The sequence below is a fragment of the Saimiri boliviensis genome, chromosome 10 (genome assembly GCF_048565385.1).
Source record: "Saimiri boliviensis isolate mSaiBol1 chromosome 10, mSaiBol1.pri, whole genome shotgun sequence".
Classification (NCBI taxonomy): domain Eukaryota; kingdom Metazoa; phylum Chordata; class Mammalia; order Primates; family Cebidae; genus Saimiri; species Saimiri boliviensis.
The window spans coordinates 48141062-48160106 of record NC_133458.1 but is presented as its reverse complement, the minus strand read 5'-3'; the positions used below and the strand labels follow the sequence as shown (position 1 = coordinate 48160106).

General features: G+C 36.5%; 1 protein-coding gene across 3 annotated transcripts in view; it reads right to left on the bottom strand.

Annotated features, from left to right (window-relative positions):
* The window catches only part of PNPLA8 (patatin like domain 8, phospholipase A2), a 55660-nt gene that overhangs the window by 27212 nt on the left and 9403 nt on the right, over positions 1–19045 (bottom strand). For all 3 annotated transcript variants that reach the window (XM_039472658.2, XM_074379224.1, XM_074379223.1), the window contains exons 3-7: positions 16535–16686; positions 11698–11792; positions 10795–10966; positions 4604–4661; positions 686–880 (exon numbers count right to left, since the gene is read on the bottom strand). In XM_039472658.2, coding sequence (XP_039328592.1) covers positions 686–880; positions 4604–4661; positions 10795–10966; positions 11698–11792; positions 16535–16686 — 672 coding nt within the window. The remainder of the gene's footprint in view (positions 1–685; positions 881–4603; positions 4662–10794; positions 10967–11697; positions 11793–16534; positions 16687–19045) is intronic.

The following is a 19045-nucleotide window of genomic DNA, read 5'->3' as shown; positions in this document are numbered from 1 at the left end:
GGCAGGAGAATTGCTTGAACCTAGGAGGTGGAGGTTGCAGTGAGCCCAGATGATGCCACTGACTGCACTCAAGCCTGGCCGCAGAACGAGACTCCGTCTCAAAAAAAAAAAAAAAAAAGCGTTGGAAAAGCTTAAGTAAATGAGTTTACATAAAAATAATTTCCAGAAATAATATTAAACTTTACAAATAATTTAAACATGAATTTAAAAGGGTATAAAGGATTAAATGAGATAATACATGTACAGCACTAAATAAGTGTCTAGCACATAGCTAACTTAATGACTGTTTACCATTATTTTACTATACACCCTTCTTCAAAATATGTCCACCCAAACTGTCAAACAGACTGGGTTCCACATTTTTAGGGAGTGTACCTTGTTTTTAATTTTTATCAAGTTTTGAAAGCTAATCATATATATTCTCACTTTTCCATCATAAAATTATCATAATGGGCTATGAATCACACTGTATAAAACAACAAAAACTTTCCTAAAATATGTTTGCATGTCCGGTGCTTGTTAAGAAAAACAACAAATAAAAATAACCTAAATTGTTCTTCTTTTGACATTTAAAGACACAAAAAAGAAAGTCTCCTAGGTTGATCCTTCTGAAGATCAATGACATTAATAAGTGCTATTTTAATCATGTAAAATGTTAAAAGATAAAGCATACAAGTCAACTTACTTGATGAAGATCATTTCCCAACGCATATTCTGCAAAGTAGCCTGGAGCAGCAGATGAGGCTCTAATGGCCTGCCACATTTTGTACTGACAGCCTCCCAAATAATGAGAGTTGATTCCAGGAAAATGACCATAGTTTCTGAACACAAAAGCTTTTGGTGTTATCCCTCTATTTACTATGGTACTTACAGCAGCTACCTAGTGAATGAAAAAGTGAACAATTCCATCATAAACAGTAACATATTTGGGATCTGTAAAAACTAAATACTATTTAGCAGTATAAATGAACAATCTACAACTCTGTCAAATAAATGTGTAACACAAATAAAATGCTGAAAAAAGGTATTTTTAAACAGGCATTTTAACCAGGTCTTTTTAAACAGGCATTGCTTTATGAAATAATAAAGACTGAAGCAATTCTGAGAAATGTATTATAAAAGAATAAGAAAAGAGATGTATTTGAGCACACGATTTAATTAAAAAAGTATTTAAAAAGGCAAACATTTCTAGACCTTTATGTAATAACTGACAGAACAGCAGTAATGAATAAAAACTGCTTAAAGACTGCGTGCAGTGGCTCACGCCTGTAATCCCAGCACTTTGGGAGATTGAGGAGACTGGATTACTTGACGTAAGGAGTTAAGAGCAGCCTGCCCAAAATGGTGAAACCCCATCTCCACTCAAAATATAAAATTAGTCAGACATGATGGCGGGCACCTTCCAGTTACCTGAGAGGCTGAGGCAGGGGGATTGCTTGAACCAAGGAGGTGGAGACTGGAGTGAACTGAGATCACGTCACTGCACCCCAGACTGGGTAACAGAGTGGGACTCTGTCTCAAAAACAAAAAAAACCCAGCCACCCAAACAAAAAGAAAACTGCTTCAAGATAAGTACACTATTTTCATAATATCATTTACAAATTAGTCTTTGTTTCTAAGCTCTTTGAAAATATTCTGACTTCAATAAAAGTGAAATGTAGCACTATAAAATCAGTGCTTTCAGGTCACAATTATTAAAACCTGGTAGTTGGGTAATGTTTATTTAAAAAACTATAATGTCAACCATCTCAGTTCTCGAATTTTATCACTGTTGTTTGAATTTACATGAAATGTGCTGTTTTGTTAATGATCTGTAATAAAAACTTAAGAGGCTGACGGGTATTGATGAGGCCAAAGTTAGTGTCATGTGCCAAGTCCTGCCAATTGTTTTGATATTTAATAAACAAAGGTCACATACTAAATTCCTGTGAGAAATCCCAAGTCTCTCTCTAGGCCACAATGGATAGTTGTTGGCCATACATTAAAATCCAGAGTCTTTCTATAATTGGTATATAAATATAGCTAGATTAAGAAAACATATGAGTGGCTCTCCATTTATCATGATAATTTAATTCTTAAGATGACTAAAGTTCCCCCTAACTTTTACTAAAATTTGGAAACTTCCATGATTTAAACCAAGCAAACAAACAAGGAGTCTTGGATATACAGGGGAACAAGCAAGAGGCATAGAGTGCACCCTAGGGTCCTCTCCAAAACAGCGAAATCATCTCTTCATCACAGCCTCTGAAGCCCTGCATCTGATCTAATCAGCCTACTGCTCCAGTCTCATTCCACATGCGGCCCTTGGATTCTGAGGCACTAGTCTTTAAGAACTCTATCATTAGGCCGGGCGCGGTGGCTCAAGCCTGTAATCCCAGCACTTTGGGAGGCCGAGGCGGGTGGATCACGAGGTCAAGAGATCGAGACCATCCTGGTCAACATGGTGAAACCCCGTCTCTACTAAAAATACTAAAAATTAGCTGGGCATGGTGGCGTGTGCCTGTAATCTCAGCTACTCAGGAGGCTGAGGCAGGAGAATTGCCTGAACCCAGGAGGCGGAGGTTGCGGTGAGCCGAGATCGCGCCATTGCACTCCAGCCTGGGCAACAAGAGCGAAACTCCGTCTCAAAAAAAAAAAAAAAAAAAAAGAACTCTATCATTTCCTGGAATTCTCTAAACCTCTTCCTGCGCAGGCCATTCCCTTAGCCAGGAATGCTCCTACTCAGTGGCCTTCACATTGACATCTCAAATCTCACTTCCTTAGAGTAGCTGTCCATCATGTCCCCTGCTTTCAGAGAACTGCTTTTGTGCTCCATAGCACTTATGTATTTCAGAGAAACTACATCTCATCTTCATCATTATTTCATTAATATCTATGTTGCCCTACAGAGCTGTAAACCCCATGTCTGCATTTAGCCATAAATGAATCCAAAGTGCCTAGCGGTGGGTGCATAACTAAGAATTGCAGGCCGGGCGCGGTGGCTCAGCCTGTAATCCCAGCACTTTGGGAGGCCGAGGCGGGTGGATCACGAGGTCAAGAGATTGAGACGATCCCGGTCAACATGGTGAAACCCCATCTCTACTAAAAATACAAAAAATTAGCTGGGCATGGTGGCGTGTGCTTGTAATCCCAGCTACTCAGGAGGCTGAGGCAGGAGAATTGCCTGAACCCAGGAGGCGGAGGTTGCGGTGAGCCGAGATTGCGCCATTGCACTCCAACCTGGGGTAACAAGAGCGAAACTCCGTCTCAAAAAAAAAAAAAAAAAGAATTGCAGAATGACTCAAAGTATGACTATGCCATAGTTAAAGAGCAACAGAAGGAAATGCATTTGTTTGATTTTTCAAACAAATGGTCACAGCTTATTATCTGAGAATAAATACAAGCTGCATGGAATTTCTAGGCACATAAATTCTATTCCTTAAACAAGTAATATTAATAGAAATCAAGCAATAGTCAGATCATCGGGTTTCAAACAAATAAATAAATGAAGAGCCACAATGAGACACATCTAAGTGACATTTAAATTTTAATGAGGATTTAATTCGTATAATAATACAATCTAATATAGTCATGCACTGCATATCAATGTTTTGGTCAATGATGGACCACATATACAACAGTGGTTCCATAAGACTGTAAAGGTGCTTCTATGCTGTATTTTTGCTGTATCTTTCCTATAATTATTTTCCATCTAGATATTTGCATATCTGGAAATATGAAAGTATTCTCATCATTGTGTCACAACTGCCTACAGTATTCAGTATGGTCACCTGCTGTACAGGTTTGTAGCCTAGGAACTATAGGCTATGCCATTTAGCCTACATGTGTAGTAGGCTATACCATTTAAGTATATCTGAATACACTCTATAATACTTGCACAATGACAAAATCACCTAATGAGACACTTCTCAGAATGTATCCCCATCATTAGGTGATGCATGATTGCATTATGTCTAAGAGGCATATAAAATTTCTCTTTGAAAGCTAAGGTAAGAAATGTCACAATGTTCCTTATATCACTAGATTTGATTTTTTAAATTATGATAAAATAATTCTTCCTCATTTTCAGTCCGTCTTTCATGTTCTTCTACTTCTGTTACACTTTTACTGGATTTAGAAAAGGTATAATGATGATATCCTATCTCTTCATGGAATGATCAATATATAAAGAATTAATAAAATCTATTATCCCTTAATAAAAAGGCCCTCAGAGCTGGGCACAGTGGCTCATACCCGTAATCTCAGCACTTTGGGAGGCCAAGGCGGGTGGATCACCTGAGGTGGGAAGTTCAAGACCAGCCTGACCAATGTAGAGAAACCCTGTCTACTAAAAATACAAAAAAATTAGCCAGATGTGGTGGCACATGCCTGTAATCCCAGCTATTTGGGAGGTTGAGGCTGGAAAATCGATTGAACCCAGGAGGCGGAGGTTGTAGTGAGCCGAGATCGCACCATTGTACTCCAGTCTGGGCACCAAGAGTGAAATTCCATCTCAAAAAAATTTTAAAAAATTAAAAATAAAATAAAAGGGCCCTCCGGATAAGTGCTTTCACCAGACCTTCAGATCAAACTAGGTATTACATTTAAGAGACTCTAAGTTTACCTTAGGACATGTGGGGTTTCTTGCTGTTTCAATCATCAGTGCAGATCCCATCCTATCCCTTTATTAAAGGAGAAAAAACAAGTTATACCAAAATTATTTTATCTCCTAACAACCAGGACACATACAGTATGCAACTACTGTTTGTCCATGGCTTTGTCAAAGTGCTATGAGGGGAAAAATACAAGACTCTCCTGTAGGAGGCTTATAATCCAATTAATGCACATGAAACAACAGGCAGTTATTTATTAATCTCTGGTTCAAATTTCAAGTGTCTATAGTTCTGAGGTGGAGCAACCAATACAGCGTGCAGTAACTGGAAAAGATGCATGAAGGTAGCTTGAGGAAGATACTGAAAGACTGCAAGGTAACATATTTAAAGTACATGTCCCAACATACAGATTAAAGGCACAAAGGCAAAACAAATCTGTTGTTCTCAGGGTCCTGCCAATAAGATAAAGGAGCTGTGATGAAATAAGACTGCAGAAGTATGCATGGACTAGAGTAATCAGGTCAGGACAATGAGATTTTAAGCTTGTCTTAGTTGGTAACAGCCAATGTTATCAAGAAAACTGCTTTTAAAATCATCAGAGCTGGCATTTCATTTACTATGGCATTACAGAAATTGTCCTTGGGCAGCAATTTTTGCAATTCCATAATAAGACAATTTTATTTCAGTGGAGCCTTTTCCAGATACAAAAATTATATATTGTTTTCCTATATTAAATATAAAGACTAGGGTTTCACCAATCTTCCTCATGAGTAAAACTACTTTCAAATGTTTTTCAAACAATACTCATGTTTCTCAACTAGGTTATTAGTGAATTTCACCGAAGAATATTTACAAACTGTTTAGTGATCTACCCTTTATAAGCTTTCGTAAATACAAATGTAAAATACTTTCCAAAATGGACCCAACCTGATCTATACATGTCTACCACATAAAAAGCAATGCAATTTCACCTTTCTAAGGTTATCTTTTCATAGAATTCTAACTGTAAAATTACAACAGAAATCCTGGTTCATAGAAATATGAACTTTTTAGGCAAAGTTCATATTTATTTATTCTTATTTTTGTTTAAATCTTGATTTTATCAAAAGCTATCATGCTTTTAGTGAATTAACTTATGAATATAAATTTGTAAAGAAGTAAAGGTAATTGTTTATTTCTTTTTTTTTTTTTTTTTTTTTTTTCCGAGACGGAGTTTCGCTCTTGTTACCCAGGCTGGAGTGCAATGGCGCGATCTCGGCTCACCGCAACCTCCGGCTCCTGGGCTCAGGCAATTCTCCTGTCTCAGCCTCCTAAGTAGCGGGGATTACAGGCACGCGCCACCACGCCCAGCTAGTTTTTTTTTTTTTTTGTATTTTTAGTAGAGACGGGGTTTCACCATGTTGACCAGGATGGTCTCGATCTCTCGACCTCGTGATCCACCCGCCTCGGCCTCCCAAAGTGCTGGGATTACAGGCTTGAGCCACCGCGCCCGGCAATTGTTTATTTCTGAGTGATGTCAAAATATGAAAAAAAAATCTACATTCGTAGATTCTACTGATGCTATAAAATAGTGCCCTTAAAATAACACAAAATTATCACAGAAAAAAACATAAAAGTACTCTCTATAAAAAATGAAAGGAAAAAATATGACAAAAAAGACCAGAAGGTAGGAATGGTAGAATTTTAACAATAATGGCACCCAGTGAATCACAGTCCTAGTATCCATATTGTTGTATATAGTCTCTTCCTACACAGACTTTTGGTTGGTGTGGCTTTCGTCCATGTAACCTCAGCCAACATGTCATTAAACTGAGGCTTCATAAACGCTTATGCACAGGGGCTTGCCCTCTGGGAACTCTGAAACTGCAATGATGAGGCAAAAGTTTGGATAAGAATGAGCAAACTTGGTGGAGAGAGAGACTTTCCAGGACCATTAGCTGAGCCACCAAGTGAAAGAACAGAAAAAACACCCAGTCAAACCACAGAATCATGAGACTAAGTCAGTACTGTTTAAAGCCATTATGTTTTGGAGTAGCTTGTTATACAGCAAAGGCTAAGTGAAAAAGCAGAGCAAGGAAAAATAACTAACTATACTGATAAAATTTAACAATACTATGATTAAAAATGAAGTTTCTAGAAGAGCACAAATGAGACAGCAATACACAAATATGCAAAGATACTCTCATAAGTAACAAAAGGAAAAAAATTTCATAGAAGATAATCTGGTTTTAGAGTAAATTTTTAAATTTTCATAATCTTAATAAAAAAGTACTGATTTTATGAATCCTGGGAATAGATATGAATTATATTTTGTAACTGACACAAAAGATGTGAAAATAAGTAACATACAATGATAGCAGATGGGAAGATTTCACAGCTGGAAAGATGTCAATGTTCTGCAAAACAACTGATACATTTCATGTAATTTTCATCCAAATATCAGTGGTATTTTTTTAAATGTGACAAAAGTAGCCTAAGATTAACTCTGAATATTAAATGAAAATTGCGTAAAAGAAGAATAAGGAGGAAAGATTAGCTATGTTGTCTCATTATAAAAATACTATGCAAAGGTTCAACAACTAAATTTACAGAATTTGTATAAAAATAAATCCATAGAAAAACCAAAAAAATTGAACATAGATTCTAATACAGGTAAGAATTTAAAATATGATAAAGATAATGTTTCAAATCAGTTAAAAAAAAACACTTGGTAATGGAGCTGCGACATTTGGATTAACATTTGATAGAAAAAGAAAGCTTGATTCTGTTACCACGTATATCAAAGTAAGTTTTAGATAAATTAAGAATTACAGCCGGGCGCGGTGGCTCAAGCCTGTAATCCCAGCACTTTGGGAGGCCGAGGCGGGTGGATCACGAGGTCGAGAGATCGAGACCATCCTGGTCAACATGGTGAAACCCCGTCTCTACTAAAAGTGCAAAAAATTAGCTGGGCATGGTGGCACGTGCCTGTAATCCCAGCTACTCAGGAGGCTGAGGCAGGAGAATTGCCTGAGCCCAGGAGGCGGAGGTTGCGGTGAGCCGAGATCGCGCCATTGCACTGCAGCCTGGGTAACAAGGGCGAACTCCGTCTCAAAAAAAAAAAAAAGAATTACATATAAACTGAAAACTTCAGGACTAGGAAATAATATAAATATTTACCTACTTTCAGAGTAGGAAAGACTTATTTATTTTTAAATTTAAACTTTTATTATGGATTAAAGAGTATGCACACAGGTTTGTTACATGGGTAAATTGTTTGTCACTGAGGCTTGGGGTCCCAACAATCCTATCACGCAGGCAGTGAGCATAGTACCAACAAGTGGTTCTTCAGCTCACACTCCCATTCTCCCTGCCACCTAATGGTCCCAAACATCAATTGTTCCCAACTATATGTTCATGTAAATTCAATGTTAAATTCTCACTTATAAGTAAGAACATGGGGTATTTAGTTTTATGTTCTTGTATTAGGTTGCTTACGATAATGGACTCCAGCTCCAACCATGTTGCTGCAAAGGACATAGTTTATTTTTTTATAGCTGCATAGTATTCCACAATGTATAATGTACCATATTTTCTTTATTCAATCCACTGTTGATGGGCACCTAGGTTGATTCCATGTATCTGCCATTGTGAATAGTGCTATGATAAACATACAAGTACACGTATCTCTTTGATAGAATGAATTATTTTCCTTTGGGTATATACCCAGTAGTAGGATTGTAGAAAAGACTCACAAACATAAAAGTTAAAAATCATTAAAGGAAAAGATTTGGCTAAATAAAGATGTTTCAATACTCTACATTAAAAAATTATTAATTAGAAAGCACTTTTTCAATATATGATTAATATATTTACAATACATAATAGGCAAAAATTATGCCCTCAAAATTCACCAAAAAAACACAATAAAAAAGCATCAGAACCAAAACCTTTTTTAAGTTCAAGTTCGTCAATAATGAAAGTGATAGAAATTGAAACATGTGTTTCAGAATCTCTCAAACTGATGTCATTTTAAACATTAAGCACCTGGTGTTCACAAGTATTTTATGAAACAGAAATACAATCTGACGTTGGCAGATGAGTAAGCTAAAACGACTGCACTGAAGAACAAATTCAGCTACTTATGCCTCAAGATTCTTAAAACATAGATATCCTCTGCCACAATTTTACTTCTAGAAATTTACCTTAAAGATACAGAGATTTAAGTAGAGATGTAAGATGTTTATCTAAATTTTATTTTGAACTGCAAAAGTATCTGAAGTATCCTTTTCTAAAAGAGGATTTGTTAAACAAAAAATAGTACATCCGGCCGGGCGTGGTGGCTCACGCCTGTAATCCCAGCACTTTGGGAGGCCGAGGCAGGTGGATCACGAGGTCAAGAGATCGAGACCATCCTGGTCAACATGGTGAAACCCCTTCTCTACCAAAAACACAAAACATTAGCTGGGCATGGTGGCATGTGCCTGTAATCCCAGCTCCTCAGGAGGCTGAGGCAGGAGAATTGCCTGAACCCAGGAGGCGGAGGTTGCGGTGAGCCGAGATCGTGCCATTACACTCCAGCCTGGGTAACAAAAGCGAAACTCCGTCTCAAAAAAAAAAAAAAAAAAAAAAAAAAAAAGTACATCCATAAAATGGTGAAGAACCATTAATGTATGCATCAAAAAATATTAAATAACATAGGAAATCATCTGTGACAAAATGCTAAGTGAAAACGCATGAAACAAAACTGCATGTGCATTATCTCAATTTTGTAAAAAGGATGGATACACATGCACTCACAACTACACACATATACAGTTGTCTATCTGTAAGAAATCACAGAAAAAAATACATCACCATGTTAACAGTGCTTTAGTTTAGTGGGATTATAAATTATTTTTATTCTTTTCTTGATATATTTTCTATTTCCCATATTATGATTATTTTAATAAGACATCAACATTGGACCGAATAAATATGCTTCTTATATAGTGACCTACTGATATATTCTGAAATGTGAGAAGAAATTCAAAGTTTTCTACAACAGCATTGTTCATAATCCCAAAAAGTTAGGAACATAAATGTCCTAAATGTCCATAAAAATCCTAAATGGACAGGCCGGGCACGGTGGCTCAAGCCTGTAATCCCAGCACTTTGGGAGGCCAAGGCGGATGGATCACGAGGTCGAGAGATCGAGACCATCTTGGTCAACATGGTGAAACCCTGTCTCTACTAAAAACACTAAAAATCAGCTGGGCATGGTGGCGCGTGCCTGTAATCCCAGCTACTCAGGAGGCTGAGGCAGGAGAATTGCTTGAACCCAGGAGGCGGAGGTTGCGGTGAGCCGAGATCGTGCCATTACACTCCAGCCTGGGTAACAAGAGCGAAACTCCGTCTCAAAAAAAAAAAAAAAAAAAAAAAAAAAAAAAATCCTAAATGTAAATGATTATGAAAATGGTAACACTCTGGAGTATAGTGTAGTCTTTCCAAATATGTCATGAGATTTTAATAACGTTTGAAAAAAGAAAAATGATACAAATTTGCAACTACAATCTAATCTCAGCTATACAAAATGTACAGTCTAGTAAAACACTAGAAGGAAATATATTAAAGTCTACAGCTCTGAATAACAGAATTATGGGTGAAGTTATGCTTATATTTTATGCTTATATACACTTTGGGAGGCTGAGGCAGGCAGATCACTTGAGGTTAGGAGTTCAAGACCAGCCAGAGCAACATCGAGAAATCCTGTCTCTACTGAAAAAAAAAAAAATAGAATTAGCTGGTCATGGCGGTGAGCAAGTGTGGTCCCAGCTACTTGGGAGGCTGAGGGAGAAGATCACTTCAGCCTAGGAAGTTGAGGTTGCAGTGAGCCAAGATAGCACCACAGTACTCCTGGGCAAAATGAGTGAGACCGTCTGTCAAAAAATAAATAAAAAATAATAATTGACTGTTTTAGAATGACTTGAGACACATTTAATATGCTAAGTAAAAACAATAGGATGCAAATATCTCATATTTTTTAAAAAGGCAGTTGTAACTTGTACATGCAAATCTCACACACATGAACCCTCCAAAATAATTACTAAACTATGATTCACCAAAATACTAAGTTGTTATCTCTAATTAGCTAAAAAGTTAATATTCTTGGTATTTTTCAAATTATAATATGTACATATTACCTATATAATCAGAACATTTAAGAAGAGTAATTGTAACTTACTTAAGAATGTTTTCCCATGTTTGACTGTCATAAAATGCATGGCTCCAACTCATTTTGACTGTTCCAACAATGACATTTTGTGAAAATACATCTGATCCCAATTTTCGATAAAGTTCCTCACATTCATCCAAGGGCATATGAAACAACCCCAACATGAAAGCTAATATGGCACCTGAAAAAAAGAATCCTTAGTTTTCATCAGCGTTAATGTTATATCCCTTATGATGATAATATCTCCTGAATCATAGTTTTGGCTTAAATTTTAGCTTTGATACTTTCTAGCTACATGACCCAGGACAAAGATAAATAACTTTCCTTCTCAGAGACCTATTTTTTTAGCTATAAAATGGGAGTAATAAGAACAACCAAAATTCATGTCTTTTGTACTGGGTTAACAAATGTAAAGGGATTTACCAGGTCTCAAAAAGGATTAAATAAACATTACCCCAATAATGATAATAATAATTTAAAAAATATATAAATGTGTTGTTTTATATTAAATTATATATAAGATACTATTGTAGATAATACATGTTCTTTCTAATATCAATAAATTACTTAGTTTTAGTCATGGAATATGGTATATCTGGCAACTGACCAAGTCATTAAACAATTCTCCTTCAGGTTAATCATAGGAACAAATGCAATTAAAGATAGTAGGTACTCTTGGATGTCCTTTTAAATAGTAGATTTCGAATCTAGCTGTAATTGGTAGAACACACCGCCACCTAGTGTCCCTAACTGGCCTAACCATGAACAAAAGAGAAGGGAGTTTTGAGAAAGTTTTCGGGCATGGAGAAAAGGCTGGAGGAGGCAAAGGACTATGGTCTTAAACATACGTGCTTACTTTTCTCTTCCTCAATGCATTGCCAGAATGCACCACTTCCATACAGTAATAATTACCTGTACTAACACCACAAATGTAATCAAAGAGCTGATGAACTGGCTTCTGAGTAAGTTCAACTAATTTTCGTAGGGTCTGGAGAGCAACCACGCCCCTGTAGAAAAGATTAAAAGCAAAATGAGAATTCCTCTTTCAGGAAAAATTAATTTAACCTGTTGAATAAAACAATCTAAGAACTGCTTTTGTAGTTTATATACTAACATGAAAATTAATAAATCAGAATCAGTAAAAATTGCCTGATTGAATTTTTAGTATTACTTTTTAAAATCCATTATCTAAATGATATAAAACCTATACTATAGCAGCATATTATAAAATTTACATTAGTATCTTTCTCTTGTTTTTTCACTGAACCCCTCCTTCCGTAGAACACTATCTCTTTAAATAAGAATAAATCTGGCCAGGCACAGTGGCTTATGCCTGTAATCCCTGTGTTTTGGGAAACTGAGGTAGGAGGATCACTTGAGGCCAGGAGTTCAAGACCACCTGAGCAACATAGCGAGACTCCATTTCTACAGAAAAAAATATATATATAAAAAGAAGAAATCTGCCTGAATATAATTCTTAAGAATGCCAAAAACAAACAACTACGTAAGAATACAAACATAGGCCAATATAAGACTAAAAAAAAACACAAAAAAACTCCTCTAGAAAACACTTAAAACTCACTTAATGGTGTTGGGATGCCGTACCTTAGTTTCTCATCTTACCTATATAGTTGGTTACCTATGCCTCTATACATTTGTGTCTTATATATTTCACCAGTCAGATTTTTTTTTTGTCTTTTTGTTTTTTTCCTTTTTGTGGAGAACGGGGTCTCGCTATATTGCCCAGGCAGGTCTCGAACTCCTGGGCTCAAGCTATCCTCCCGCCTCTGCCTCCCTAAGAGCTGGGATTACAGGCGTGAGCCACAGCGCCCGGCACCAGTCAGATTTTTAAGCTTTCTTTTCTTCATTCATTTTTAAAAACTTTCAATAACCTTAGGATAATACTCTATATTAATGGTGTATTAATTAATGTTGCTGCCTTTTCTCATTTCCGAATCCTTGCCAACAGCAGTTAATAGGAATGTGAAAAGATGAAAAAGCTTAGGAGATATAGACCAACTGAGGGTACATGTATCATGTAAACTGTCATGTGTGTATCATGATAATTTTTAACACTGGGAGAATACAAAAAAATGGTGAAAAACTCTATTCCCAACACAAATTAGAGAGTAGGTAAGTCCTGGAACACAAAGGTAGTTAGGCACCAAAAAATTTGGAGTGTCAATTGTTCCTTGATACTGTTAACAGAAAGTAACAGAAAATTCTGTAAGATTAAAGTAGAACACCAAAGATGCTGATTTTTTAAATACAACAAATAATGTGGATTTGAGGAGAGTTAAGAAGATGTCTTATGAAAGAGAAACAGTTAATTCAAGGCAAAACATGAAGAATTAAATATAATGCTAGATGAAATATATTTAACAATGTGACCTCTATTATCTACAAAAAAGAAAAAACAGGCACATATATATTCACACTGAAAAAGATTCGAAGAAAATAAATCAAAATACTAAAATAATCTGAAGAGTTGTGAGCTATGGTTTTGGTTTTTTTTTCCTCTCTCAGGTTTTTCTAACTACTTGTATCATTGGAAAAAATAACTATTTAAAATGTTGTATTCATAAATTCAGAATAAATTTAAATACATAAATATTTGCAAGGTTGCCACAGCTGTCTATGCCTAACCACTGTACCCTTATACCAAAGAAATAAAAGACAGCATTTTTTTTCCTCTCTCAGTCCCTCATACATTACTGCTTTCCACACAAACCTCCCATTCTGGCTGCTTTCTCATATTTCCCTAAACCAAATTTTCTCACCACCAGCATTACTGACATTGTGGGTTGGATAATCTCTGTTTTGCGGGGCTGTCCTGTGCACTGTATAATGTTTAGTCACAACTGTCCTCTTCAAATGAGATCAAAGTGATACTAAAAATGTCTCCAGACACTGCCAAATGTCCTTTATGGGGCAAAATCACCTCCAGTGGAGAATTACTAATCTAAACCTAACTTCATCCTAACCCGCTCCTAGATTTTCCCAAATTACCTCACACTGATTTCCTCCCTATATGACTAATACAACTCTCATTCTACAAAATAAACTATTTATTAGATACAAACTTCTTTTTCATCATGCTTGTCTGACCTTAAACAGACATCTGAATATTCTTTAATTTTCCTACTTCTTTCCTGTCTCTTAATAAATATAACTTCTTTAAAAAGAAGTCATGGTCATAAGCATTCTTTAAAGTAGTACTATTCCTCTCTATTCCTTTAGTTTGCGTTGCTTTATATTTCTTCATAGCACCCGGAATAACGTATTTTTGTTTCTCTATTTGTTGTCTTTTTCCTTCTCTACAATGCAAACACCATAAAGACTCGGGCTGTTTTGTTTGCTCACTGTCCCCAGGATCTAAATCAGTGCTAACAACAGAGTAGGCACCCAATATTTGTTAGATGACTCAATGAATGGCACTGTCCCAACTCCCCTGAACTTAATGGCAGAGGGGATTCCTTCTGCTCCTTAGTGAAATGCTCCTACTCATTTAACTGGTGATTTCCCCTATTTCTCACCATTTGGAACCAATTCAGTGAACCAGAATAATCTCTCCAGTTATCGCTTTATCTATATCACATGAATGACATACACCTTAAGATTATTACACTTTCCTAAGAAACATCTACCAAGATCTTTTATTTTTCTCTCTTCAGTGGGCTTTTCTTTGCCAACTGAGAACTTCTATATGGATGTATACGAACTTGCATTAAACATGTTCAAGAAAGAACTGTCTTTCCTCAACCTCAGTCTGTTGAGATTCCCTGTAATTTTTTCCCAGACACACAGAGGTTAACACTTAGGGTAATCCTGACCTATGTCTACTATATCCTATTATCCATGTTTCTTAAAAGTTACTGGTATTGGCTGGGCATGGTGGCTCACATCTGTAATCCCAGCACTTTGGGAGGCTGAGGCAGGTAGATCACCTGAGGTCAGGAGCTTGAGACCAGCCTGGCCACCATGTTGAAACCCAGTCTCTACTAAAAATACAAAATTAGCCAGGCACTGTAGTACATGTCTTAATACCAGCTACTCAGCAGGCTGTGGCAGGAGAATTGCTTGAACCTGGGAGGCAGAGGTTGCAGTGACCCGAGATTGCGTCATTGCACTCCAGCCTGGGCAACAAGAGCAAAACTTCATCTCAAAAAAAAAAAAAAAAAAAAGTTAGTGGTATGTTTATCCTTCCTCCCACTTTCCACTGCCACCAGCTGAGGTTAGCTTCCTACTCTCATTACTTACTCCTTCCTTCATATTGATGTCAAAGTATAAAGGACTAGGGTGAATACAGGATGAAGGAATTTAACAAAAAGATACAGGGTAGTACTTGAACATACTGAAGAGTGATCAGCAAGCTGGGTATACCAAAAAGCAAAATCAGAGAGGTAAGTTAAAGCTAAGAACAATAGGCAGGGCATGTACTATGAATTATGAGGTAACAGTGGAGATGGCAGAGAACTAGAGCACCAGCTAGAAGATTTTAGGGAAAAGGTTTGAAAACCCAAGCCAAAAAAATCTAACCAACAAGTTGCAATGAACAGGATAAACAAAGACTAAGAAGCATGGATGGATTGCCAGTAGTAAAAATGGAGCTTTTTAAAAAAATAGTGAAATTATCTCCTTTTGAACAAAGCATAAATTTACTTCTTACATAGGACCAGAACTGGCATCTGCAAGTAGAGACATTAGGAGTCAGGAAGTTAATATAGCATCATTTCGTAACCATCACTTTATCAGGTGACTAGTAGATAAATATGGGTAAGATTAAGTGTAATAAAAGAAAACTGGCCGAGCATGGTGGCTCATACCTGTAATCTCAGTACTTTGGGAGGCTGAGGCAGGTGGTTTATCTGGGGTCAGGAGTTTATGATCAGCCTGGACAACATGATGAAACCCCGTAACTACTAAAAATTAAAAAAAAAATTAGCCAGGCATGATGGCAGATGCCTGTAATCCCAGCTACTCAAGAGGCTGAGGCAGGAGAATCTCTTAATCTCGGGAGGCGGAGGTTGCAGTGATCTGAGATCACGCCACTGCACTCCAGCCTGGGTGACAGAAAAAGACTCTGTCTCCAAAAAAATACAATAAAATAATAAAAGAAAGCTAAAATTATAAAACACTATCAAGATTTTATGAGAATAATGGTTGATAAGCTTCTAAACCACCAAAAAGGTCTAAAAAGGCCAAATATAAAAATATAAATTCTAAAAGCAAATCAAATCAAAGACATAAATACTAAATCAAACCAAAATAGGAGTATTTGAAGTATATGTTAGAGTAGCACTCAGATTGATAAAGTATTAAAACAATTTTACGTTTTATTTAAAAATTTTCATTTTATAATGACATAATTCTACCAAATCAGGTTTTTTTTTTGTTTAATCCCTAATGCTAAATTGAATGTGTAGTTTTTAAAAAATCATCACATCTGTAATGCCAGCAGTTTGGGAAGCTGAGGTGGGCAGATCACCTAAGGTCAGGAGTTTGAGACTAGCCTGGCTAACATGGTGAAACCCTGTCTCTACTAAAAACTACAAAAATTAGCAGGGTGTGGTGGCAGGCACCTGTAATGCTAGCTACTCAGGAAGCTAAAGCAGGAGAATCACTTGATCCTGGGAGGCAGAGGTTGCAGTGCGTCAACATCACTGCACTGCATTCCAACCTGGGCAACAGAGGGAAACTCCATCTTAGGAAAAACAAACAAAAAAAAGAAGCATGTTCCTAGCCTTACCTTGTTCCTCCACCATCAATTGTGAGAATTCGGATTCCTCTCCCTTTCACTGGATCCACGTAGCCAATTAAGGCCAAAATTTCTCTAACTGCAGCCTGAAGAGTTTCATCCTTAATTTGTCTCAGTCGTAATAAATATGGAATAATTTTTTCCTATATTGAGAGAAAAGACATTTTGTTGCTTTTGTCAAATCGAGTGAAAATGTATGATTATTATTAACCAATACATGCAGTTCATCATATGACAAGGCGACAGTGTTCATTACTTTCTCAGTAATCTTATTAGATTAGTTTTCGATATATTAATGTCAATGATCTAGATTATATTTGTTCTAATATTGAGGACAAAAACTAACCTCTATTCAAATATTTTCATTAAAAGGTGTAATACTTAACAACTAGAGGAAATATAATTTGCTTGATTTAGAAATTTACGAAGTATAAATTGTTACAACGAAAGGTTAACATTATAAATTTTGTTTAATATTTTATCTAAATCCTGTGGTTAAGAAGCTAAAACTCATTCATGGTAATTACCAGAAGTTAAACTGTGATTAAAAAGCAATAATGAACAGTCTTCTATATATTCCACATGGGATCCAAGGATACCTCATAAGGGAATAGGAACAAATGTTACCAAATGAAACTGAAGAAAGAAGGTACAAGCAGGCCACTACCATTAAATAATTAGTTTAAATAAACCTGAGACTTCAAGATTCTAAGCACTCAACATCATATTGTTGATCATAGACAAGAACTTAAATCCTAGAGTTCTATGTTGCTTACCAAAGATTCTCCAGATTCTGTGCACAGAAGCATCTTACATAGTCAGTACTTCAGGCTTAATGGAATGGCTGAGTGACAGCTATAATTCTGCTGTGTAACCTTCGGTAAATCAAATAATCTTTCTAGTTATCACTCATTTTGTTTCTTTTTTATGATCAATCAATCTGAAATATTCTAAATTTTTTCTCAATATTTTCCCCTACTGCTGAGCTGTAAGGCCCCACTAAGAGGAACTTGAACAATGGTGCAGAATAATGCAAATTTCCATATCCAGTTAGGATGAAACACTATGTTAGAGATCAACACTCACTTCAAGAACAAGAAAAGCATAATTAAATGCAAGAAAAGTACCATCTGTTTAAAGGCATCAGACAGAGAGCTGCTGAAGCAACAAGAACAGGTGGAGCCAAGAATCTGGGGAAGGATATAAACTGCTAGAAATGAGCTGATAAATTAGAGCTTTTCTTCCCTTGAGGCATTGACCAATTCGAGGAAAAAGTAAAGGACCAAAAAAGTGAGTCTGGCTCAGACACAGGGTCCCAAATAAAGGGCAGAGAAACTAGCCGATCATTTAGTGTTTTATGGGTATGGAGTGAAAAAAGTGGAAGACCCGAAGGACTTCAAACACATGGCTGGCTTTACCTCAAGACATTGGCTGAATTCTAAAATCATGAGGTGTGGAAGGTGAAAGGTAAGCTGAAGACCTCTGAAAGCAGAGTGGAAAGCTCTGTATTCTTGAGATTTTAGGACTCGATGAGGTGGTCATTAAGTGAACACACCAGGCTCTCAACTGAAAGTCCTGGAAGAATATGCCCTAAAAAGAGGGCAAACTAGAGGTCTCACCCAAAGTGTAACACAGCCTTGATCCAGATTTGACCCTAGTTGAATTAAGACTATCAGTGCTCCACTCATATGCCAAACAGAAGAACAAATAAACTCTGGAAAAAGATATAATTTGATATAATCCAGAGCCTATGCAATTTTTTAAATTTATAGTATCTAGCACCCAGAAAAATTATAATGCATATGAATCCAGTACTGAATGACCAAATACAAAGAATTGATGCTCATATTAGAATTACTACAAAAAGACGTTAAAATAAAAACAACCAAATAAAATTATCATCAAAATATGTCAGATACCTATGAATCAGTTTAATAAAATCATTCCAGTGGAAGATGTGCAAGACACCTACAGTGAAAATTTTTAAAACAATGAAAGAAAATAAAGATGACCCAAATAACTGAAAAACTGTGTCATATGTCATGGCTTGGAAACTCAACAGAGACCCAATTTACCCTAAGTTATTCCACATATTCATTGCAATCTCACCATGTTTTTCTCGTCTTTAAATTTTTTTGTAGATAAGCTGAATATAAAATTCATATGGAAATATAACATGTCAAGAATAGCTAAGCCAACAATATTAAGAGGAAGAACAAGGTTAGTATATTGATACTACCTGATACTAAGTTGATAAAGTTGCAAAAATTTAGGCAGTGCACTATTAGAGCAAGAATAGACAAATATACCAGTGGAATAAAATACTGTGTCTGGCCAGGCATGGTGGCTCACGCCTCTAATCCCAGCACTTTGGGAGGTCGAGGTGGGCAGATCACCTGAGGTGGGGAGTTTGAGACTTGCCTGACCAACAAGGAGAAACTCCATCTCTACTAAAAATACAAAATTAGCCAGGCATGGTGGTGCATGCCTGTAATCCAAGCT